At 37.4% G+C, this 10,021-nt stretch overlaps 1 protein-coding gene and 1 pseudogene across 1 annotated transcript in view; one reads left to right on the plus strand and one right to left on the minus strand.

The window, feature by feature from the left end:
• Positions 1-183: 183 nt before the first annotated feature.
• Positions 184-300, minus strand: LOC145265860 (U2 spliceosomal RNA; annotated as a pseudogene).
• Positions 301-8,550: 8,250 nt separating this feature from the next.
• The window catches only part of LOC145265693 (S-crystallin SL20-1-like), a 16,396-nt gene continuing 14,925 nt past the window's right edge, over positions 8,551-10,021 (plus strand). The window contains exon 1 of the mRNA XM_080121751.1: positions 8,551-8,683. Within this exon, the coding sequence (XP_079977877.1) occupies positions 8,551-8,683 (133 nt within the window). The remainder of the gene's footprint in view (positions 8,684-10,021) is intronic.

Here is a 10,021-nt window from a genome sequence, read left to right on the forward strand (position 1 = left end):
AGAACGAACATTTTCCAGGGCATTTTATAATTAATCAGAAGTGACAGTTCCAGGGCATTTCGTAATTAAATCAGAAATAACTTTTTCCAGTTACTTTTTTAATATTAAAACTTTGTTACATTAAACACAGTACCTATTCACAATGCCTCCCCACGGGGCAGATTTAGACACCAGGGTCGTTTTTAAACGTGGATAAAAATCGTAAAGGATTTCTCTTCCGCTGAGAGAGAAGAAATTGAAATATAGCACCTGAAAAACAGATACTACACTTTGATCTTAGCCAAAAGGCCAAGAAAGACGAATCATTTTTTATTAGCTTTGCCTCCACAGCGACACCAATTTCCTTTTCAATGGGTTTATTTGGAATATTCCACTTTCCTTTTTTAGGGATGCCCAGCATGATAACGGACGGAGCGATAAACGTAGTAGTAGTAGTAGTAGTAGTAGTAGTAGTAGTAGTAGTAGTAATAATAATAATAATGATAATAATAATAATAATAATAATAATAATAATCTATATATTATTACGCTAGGTATACGTGTGTTATTTCAATATTTTTTTTCTTTTTAATGACTATTGTTTAAGTGCTATTTATTATCTTCTATTTCTTTTAAAAATAATTTTAACAAAAATTCTTCATATGTTTTGGTTTCGATTTTGATTATAGCTGATGGCACTTAAGTCATCTATTTTTTTTAGAAACAATTAGCTCAATAATTCTTTATAAGTTTTGGTTTTGATTATAGCTGTAGGAACTCAGGTTATATTATACGTATATTTTTTCTTCATAAGTTTTGGTTTCGGTTTCGATACAAGCTGATGTACTCAGCTCATAGGGATATATATATATATATATATATATATATATATGTGTGTGTGTGTGTGTGTGTGTGTGTGTGTGTAATCACAAAGGTATGATTTATAAAAAAAAAGATGATAGAAAATTGACTCTATAATAATATATACTAAACCTGCATGAATAAAAATAGGATATTTAAGCGTATTTTACGACCGGGCTACGCCGTGTGTCCCTGTTAGCTTAGATAATACTTTTGTAATTTTAACAAAAGAGCTACAATAATATCAGAAGTCTCCATTTACGCTGAACATCCACAGAATGCCAACATTAATATATTCCATACGAAAGAGTCCGCTGTGGAAGAGATGATAATAATAATAATAATAATAATAATAATAATAATAATAATAATAATAATAATAATAACAATAATAATGATAATAGCAATAACAATGGTGATAAAACAATAATAATAAGAAGAAGAATAATAACAACAATAATAATAATAAAAACAGCAATAATAATAATAATAATAATAATAATAATAATAATAATAATAATAAGGAGACATACAATCTTCTCCTCTCCGTAATCTTACAATGATAAGAAAGTGCATTTGGGGACAAACATTAGGTTAATCAGCCTTAGTACAAGGTGTTCAATAAACAAACGTTACAAAGTTGTTGTTTTTTTTTACCCACATTTATTCTATAAATTTAGCAATACATATATTACTTGATTAAAAATATCTAAACTTTATTCAAATTATCGCTCTGTGCATCAATAACCTACTGCAAACATTTGTTGAATGCTTTACGCGAGTCATAAATGACATTTTGTGAGACTTTGGCCCATTCTTCACTTAATTTCTTGTTCGGAGCCTCCAAATTGGTATGACAGGAAGCCAAGGTTGTACTCTTCATTATAAAGCAAATATCTTGATTTCAGCTGCTTATTTGAAACGCTTTACTGCTCTTCACGCCAACATTCGGTTCACATTTAAGGTTTTCGCAATGTTTTCATGGACACCTCCCTGATTTGAATAGCTGTACGACAGCAATTCGCTTCGCTAAATTATGGGGCATGATGTTAAAAGTAATTTTCAAGTTAAACTCTATCCATATACACTTGGAAAAGATAAAAGTTCATGATAATTCATTAAATATAGATAATAACTTTGGGGTACATGGTTAGAAAAGAAGAAGAAAAAAAGAAACGTACCGGGCGTATCTGCATCGCTCTTTGGGAAAGAAGAAGGAAAGGATGGCCAGCGCATTTGTATACGCGAAGGGCATCTTGGGAAGGCAGAGCATGATGGGAGAAGCTATTTTTTCTCCTGTCTCTTCCTTTTTTTTTTTTCTAGATAGGAGGATATAAAAGCAGGGAAAAATTCCCTAGGGGGGCAGAGAAAAAAAGAGTTCTCTTGACGTTCGGATTGTGCGGTGTGATACTGGTGACGAGAGGCCAGATGTGGTCGATTGGAAAAGAAGAGGGCAGAAACGTGTTTTTGTCGAGAGAGTGACTCACTCCTTCCCGAACCCCAGAACCGAATCCTGCTTATAACCCTAGAAAATCGTAACGTGAAATATTGCACACCTCGTATAATAACAACTGCACTGTAAATGATTTGACAGCAGAAAATATTTAGACAGCCAACAGTCAGCATGACCTTCTTTAAGAAAACTATAGCTCCAGGATGTATCGTGAAGCTTCGTCGCGGCTAATCACAAAAGGCGAGCGCCGCTGTTTGTCGTAAATAACCGTCTTTTTATCGCAAGTCACAACAGCGAGAAACGGATCGTTTTTGTTGGGTAAAAGAAGGTACATTGACACTTCATAACGGGTTTTCGTTCAATTCGCGAATCACCTTTTTTTTTTTAAAAAAAGGAGGCCACCACTTATCAAGGCCCGGAAGCCACTCAGGGATAATGGTTATTGCATGTACAGTACGTTGATGATGAGATTTCATAAAGTGTCTACTTAAGGGGGCTGTTCATCAGGAACTTGTTTACATTGGATTTGAAGACATCCAAGTTGTAGTCAGGTGGGAAACAGGCAGATGGAACAGAGTTTCACTGGCGTGCTGTTCTAAAAAAGAAGCTGTGTTCATGGAATCTACGTTTTGATTTAAGCACAGATAGAGAGTGGGAAAAATTTTTGACAATGGCTTCAGCTAGACGGGTGTTTTTCGTAAAAGATTGGCGATAGGGGACCAGAGATTGGAGCTCAGACGAGCACCTGCCATGGAAATAACGGTAAAACAAAGACAGGCTCACAACGTCTCTTCTGTGGAAGAGAGGTTTCAGGGAAGAGAAAACGGCATTCCCCACTAAGCCACGAAGTCTATGTTGCACTTGTACTTTACACAGAGTTTTTCGGGTTTTTTTTTTTTGTTTTTTAATCCGTCTCAAGGAGTCAGAAATCATCGAATACGTTACGTCTAATTCACAAGGAAGTTTCCGAACAGTTATACGATGATTGACTTGGACTAAAGCTGTTAATTGATCGTTCTCAACATCCGATAATCGACCACTACGCTTATCTTCTTCGTAAGGAAATTTCTTAAACCAGAATTGTCCTGTGCGTTCAGTAATAGTTCCTGGGCAAAACGTTCTCTGTTGATATGGCGAGCTGTTTCAGCAGCTTTTCTGTCTAGCCTGAACTGAAATGAGAACATTGTCCGAATTTGTTTTTTTTTTCTAACTTGTATCCAACATTCTGAAAAACAGACATAAATATTTTAAAACGATTATAATCTTGCCTTTTTTCTGTTGTTCTTGGCCTTAGGAACCCCTCGGTAGAAGGTCGTCGTAGACCGAGGGGGGAGTCTAAGTTCTTCTCCGAATGCCGGACCGCTCTTAGAGCTTTGCCGGAGACCAGTGTTCTCGATCAGCCAAGAAAGAAACTTTATCGAGAGCTAGTGGAGGGGACCGCGAAGGATCCACTTTTTAGGCGGATAGGATGGTCGATGGAGGTTGTCCGTTCTCATTGGAGTTGGACGCCGGGACGGGAGATTCTGAAAAACTCGGAATTTTCCGTCACCTGACGACTGGTCCGAAACGCGCTGCCCCTTCTCGACGAACTCTGCCGGTATAAAGAACACACGAGGGGCTTCTGTCCGTGCTGTGACGAACGCGAGCCCGAAACGATCTGGCACGCGTTTTTTAGTTGCAGCCGGATCCAGCCCTTATTGGAGTACATCGGAGGGGTAACGGCTCGCATCGATGCCGAATGTCCGCTCGATCTCGACGAAGGTTAATTAGTGTACAACATGGAGCCGCCGTTCCCCAGGGAGGAAAGAATGGTTTTCCTGGCGATCCTGGAAGTAGCGCGCATGGTGATTTGGATCACGCGCTCAAGTTGGTATGCGAAGGGACATCTGTTCCGGATCGGGATCTGATCGTTTACTTTAAACATTTGCTTAAAGTAAAGATCAGATGCGATTGGAGGAGGTTGCCTAGGTTGGAACTTGACAAGAGGTGGGTGAACAGCACTTCTCTGCATCCGTCGAGGAGGCAAGTTTCAATATGTGTTCCCTCCTTAAGCATGGCACGGGCGGTGCTGGGTCCTTTGGAACCCATCCCGCTTAGGTTCTAGCTAAGTCATTTTAAGAAGACTCTTGACTGGTGGTACGAATGAGATCCTGTTCCTGATTTTATTTTTTGGTACCAGAGAACCTCTGAGTCTGCCCATCCCCTTTGTGTCACATCCTTGTTTTTTTTTTTGTTTTTTTTTCAACACCCCCGGTCACTCCCCTACTCAGAGGTCACCTTCCAACCCCCTCCACCCGTTGCTTTGCTTTCTCCCACTTCCATTAAGGTATTTTATCCCAATCCTCATTAGGGATCGCCCTGCTTGTTTTCGGTTCCCCGGAAAACAGTGGGGATCTAGTCACCAAGATTAGTACAGGAAGGCCTCACTAACAACCCAGTAGGATTTATTTTTTGTTTTTGATATGAACACTTTTGATTAGTTTTCCCCACTCCAGGAACAATCTTTCTCTTAATTAAAAAAATTATTATTTTCTAATGAAATTGAATTTTATTTTTTCACACATGCACACACACACAAAATTTAAAAAAAATTTTTTTTTTAAATAAATAAATAAATAAATGCATACACAAACACTCAGGCAACTGTTTATAAATTGTAAATATGGTTTTGATTCTTAAACGCTGGGGATTTATTAGTTAGTTTAAGATCCATAGAGTGAATGAGGTATTTTGGTAAATGTTACCAGTCAAGAGTAAGACTCCAAAGTCTACATTTATTACTTTTCAATCACTTTAGTCACAAAGACCCTGAACCCTTCCCCTCCCCAATTTCTTGTAGGGCACTGTGCCTAATTTTGTTGTTTAAAAATCTTTTGTTTTTTACTTAACTGTATTTTACAAAATTTTAAAAGCAATAAAATATATAAACAAGATCAAAGTGTAGTATCTGTTCCGGCAGATGCTGCAAGCTATGACTAGCTATGACTAGCAAAGACCAGATGTGGGGGCAACCCCACATGCCTGACCATTAACCAGCTCCCATTTCCCACCTCTCGGGAGCTGGTCCCCTTTTTCCCTTCCCCCTCCCTTCACTCCTCACATTAAAAATCGGCCTTGTGCCTAATTTGCTCGGTGGGGGAGCAAATAAACACCATCTGTTCCGGCAGATACTGCAAGCAAAGACCATTTTAAGACCTTGGTCAATGTGATGATTGCAAAGTTTCGTCAGACGAGTGTCACTCCCTCAGACACTTAATGTCCATGAGCCCAGAAATGACGTCTTTTTTTTCTTAGTTCTACTGGTGAATTCACACGCTCACGCAGGCATGATACTGAAGACAGTCATTGTGATCAATTATTACATGTTTCCAGCATTTCAAGCCTCCATGCGTCATAACTTTTCCATCGCCACAGGACCATTTTTATAGACAAATGCCTGAGGGAGTATCTATACACAGGTGATGTTACAGAGTCTTAGCTTTGTACGACAGCTAAGTATCTCTCGGTTCCAAATGTTGAGATCCAGCAACAAGCAAGAGCAAGATAGCCAGCAACAAGTTAACCTGCAGACCAGCTTAATGCGGGTACTGGTCTCCCGCTTTATGTTTTTTTTTTAATCAGAGATTTGCTTCTCCTAGAAAGGTTGCCTTCACCACAGCTTATAGGAGCCCTCTCCACCCCAACACACAAACACACATGGTGCTAGTTGGCCGTTGACCCCTAAAAATGGTTCATTTCGCCCTTTGGTCAATGTAGGGGCAACCCTTCATACCAATTGTCACTATCCAGCTCCCCTACTCCTCGGGGAGTTGGTCCCATTTCCCCTTCACTCCTCACATTAAAAATCGGCCTTGTGCCTAATTTGCTCGGTGGGGGAGCAAATAAATACCTGGCTTTCGGGCCGGGATCAAAGTGTAGTATCTGTTCTGCAGATGCTGCAATTAAAGTAATTTCTACCAGTCAATAGAAGCGAAATCCTCTATACAGGGACAATTATTATTTTTGGTAACCAGCGTGCCGCTTTCTGCCTACTTTTAGGGGAGCTGGTTTTTACCCCACATTAAAAACGGCCTTGTGCCTAATTTGCTTTGGTGGGGAAGCAAATAAATTCAATAATTTAAACGCTTTTTATATAAATTTGTATAATAGGGTACCAACATGATACAGAGATATGTATTTATGGTTTATCTTTATGTGTGTACCTATCACTAAATATCTACAGTGATTCTTCACTATTTGAACCAAAATTTATTGCGTTGCGTGTGATGTGTATATTACTCGTTTAAATCATATAATAGTGACCTAGCTGAATGTCTGTTATGTTGTTGTGTGACCAGGTTGTAATACAAAGACAATTCACAGTACCTTAATTTGGGACTAAGCTTTTTCTGTTGGAGGGTTCATTTCTCGGATCCTCCAAACGGCTGCAACAAAGCAGCACTCCCTCGTAACAGATAACAAAACTCACCAGTTACAAAATATATACATTTATTCTTTTGTTCCAGCCCAGTTAAGCTCCAAATCCTCGAAGGATTGAAAATGCTTTCTTCCTACCCAATCTGTTCGTCTGTGTACGCTTCCCGCACGTCCATCCGTCCACAATTTCGGATGCTAACTCTCTCAAATATCGGATTCATCTAACTCCAAAAATCCCTGATCAGCTGTCTGTTACGTCAAACGTTAACGAACACGTATCTTTAACTCATCAGTTCTCAGGTCTAACCTAATGTTTATCCTATTTCTTTCAGCTAAAGTTCATAACAATATATATGATCCTATTTTTCATAATTTCTAATAGAATGTTGATACTTGTTAAACTTCCCAACTAAATCATCAAAACAATTCTTAACATAATCTATATATCCATAAAAGTGAAATTGTCTCTGCTTTTGTCTGTGTGTGTGTGTACATTTCCCTACCAAATTACTTTGTCAATTTTAAGTCTACAGACTCGGGATTTGAGATGAGGCGTGTTGAGATTTGGGAAAATCTTTGTAACCGATCTTCGGCGAGAAATTCGGCTGTCAAGGCAACAGATTTCAATAATTTGATCTTTGAAAAGTCTACCAAACCCCTCCGCCAATTTTGGGTCGAAAACTTGGAAGTTTAGATGTAGATTACTTGGACATGAATCAAACTTCTTAATTTTATTTGATCCCAAACCAATAAAAGTTATATGGGTCAAAATTGGCGTCAAATTTAAATAAAAATGACGTCTGCGGCCCAAACATTTGAAATTTTACATCAAGTGTCTTCAACATAAAGAAGCTTTTTAATCAGTTTTTGCAGAAAACTTGGCTTCTGGAGGTCAAAGTTCAAAAGATGTGACCTTTGCGGTGTCTAGCAACATAGTCAGCTAATTTTAGGTGTAAACATTTGAAATTTTACATAACGGGTATTCCGACATACAGCAAGATTTTAATCAGTTTTGGGGCTAGAATTTGGCTGCCAGGAGGTCAAAGTAAAAATAGTTTAACTTTGCTGACTCTACCAAACGGCTCCGCCAATTTTGGGTCTAAACACTTGAAATTTTATATGTAGATTACTTGGACAGGACTCCAAATTTTTAATATATATATATATAAGTATACACATAACGTTATGAACAATACATAGGGCCCGAGCAAATCTGGGCTGAATTGCTAGTATATTATATTTTTGGTGAAACCCTGATAATCGATGTATAGAACCCAGAGTGCTCTATACAACATAAAGTAAAGGTATTATAACGAAAACTTATTTGAAAATACATAATTTAAAATCAAAAATAAGCATTCGCCATAACTTTCTTTGCAATCTTAGTTTTATATCAAATGCATTGCAAGGAATTTTATACCAGATGCGTCATGTTGAATGCATTGCAAGTAATTTCTCATGATTAACCCTTTCATTTCAGCCGACAGGAATAGAGAGAAATAGAATTAGTGTTCAAACAGTTACAACAAAATTGTGCAGTACACGTTTATGCCGAAAAAAAAAATACGAGTCGAAATTTGCTTGAAGATTTCGGAGCAACTGCAATTTCATGACGAATGACCAACGCTAAGACTCAATTAAATGACCTTCAGATAGGCGTTTCCTGGTCACAAACGAACAGCTTAACAATTAAATATATTTCTGATTTTCAGCCGAGGCTATAAAGTCGTAAGCTTCAAGTTATTCATCCTCAGACGAAGATTGGCAGTTGCTTTCATCAAGCGAACAAGCAAAAATATTCATTTTACTTTCTTAAAGAAGTACCACACGCGCTGAACACCATGCCTAGCTACATCCTCTATTATTTCAATGGCCGCGGACGTGCCGAGATCCTTCGTATGCTGTTCAATGCAGCCGGTGTACAGTTCAATGACAAAAGGTTCGAATTCAACGAATGGGACAAATACAGAAACGGTAAGGCAAACTCCTTTAAATATAATTTTTAGTACCCAATTTTTTATTGTGGCGATTCTGAAATGCCAGAAAACATTCAACTCTAATTTCGTATATTATCAGGTATCGTATAAACCCTTTTCGTTAAAACAATTATTTTATTACATTTACAGACAGACTTCAGTCAAAACCGTAAAATAACTATACTACGCCAGGCCACTGTTCTGAATGAACAGGAATATAAGCCAAGGGCTACACAAAAAGGGATTCTTGATAAATGGCTCTATTTATTAGTGAGCCCTTTTCTATAAATACTGCGAAAGTTTTTCTGGTGTTTATACTGTAAATGTAAACATCACCCGGATTATATACACATAGACAGACATAGACACAGACACACACACACACACAGAGGCACACACACACATACACACACACACACACACACACACACACACACACACACATATATATATATATATATATATATATATATATATATATATATATATATATATATATATATATATTACTCTCAGCAAATTTACATGGCCGCGACACTGGAAATGCTAATGTTTCAGAAATTGTTGTTTTAATCCAAAAGCTCTCGACAGGCGACTTAATAACTAGTTGTTTTCTACAAAAGAAGTCCTGATTTAAGGACTGGTCTCTACTGTAGAAAGCAACAATTTATAAAGTCGCCTAACGAGTACATCTGGTTTTAACCGCCCATTTGTCCGAAATATTAGCATGCCAAAAGTTGCGGCCATGGAAATCTTTTTATTTTAATAAAAATATATCTTGCACTTCTTTTATTCGGCACTCTTAATAATCTCGTTAAATTTATTAGTTATTACTCTTGAATACCTTAAGCATGGTATATATATATATATATATATATGTATGTATATATATATATATATATATATATATATATATATAGAGAGAGAGAGAGAGAGAGAGAGAGGGTGAGGGGGGAGTTGAACACATATTACCAATGTGTCGGTATATAGACTTAAGAATAGTGTGTATCAGTCGATATTAATATAAACGAATAAACACTTACTGTAGTTACATTTATATACATACAAGCATGGTGACTCGACGTTGCCCGGGAATGAATGTTTCACACTTTCATATGTTTATTGTCTTCAAAATCGGTGAAATCGCCCATTTTTCAATCAAATTAATTGAGTAGTTGGTGACTTTACCCGGTGCACCGGGAAGAAGTTCACCAGCCTCCCGCTATGACTTATATCACAATATATTTTAATCTACATTGCACTGTAGAAAAACCACTGTTGTTTTTTTAGAATAATTTATATAAATAAAGGTTTCAATTACAGTTCAAAAGCAAAA

The sequence above is a fragment of the Euprymna scolopes genome, chromosome 40, assembly GCF_053919585.1.
Source record: "Euprymna scolopes isolate OS-2025 chromosome 40, ASM5391958v1, whole genome shotgun sequence".
Taxonomy (NCBI): domain Eukaryota; kingdom Metazoa; phylum Mollusca; class Cephalopoda; order Sepiida; family Sepiolidae; genus Euprymna; species Euprymna scolopes.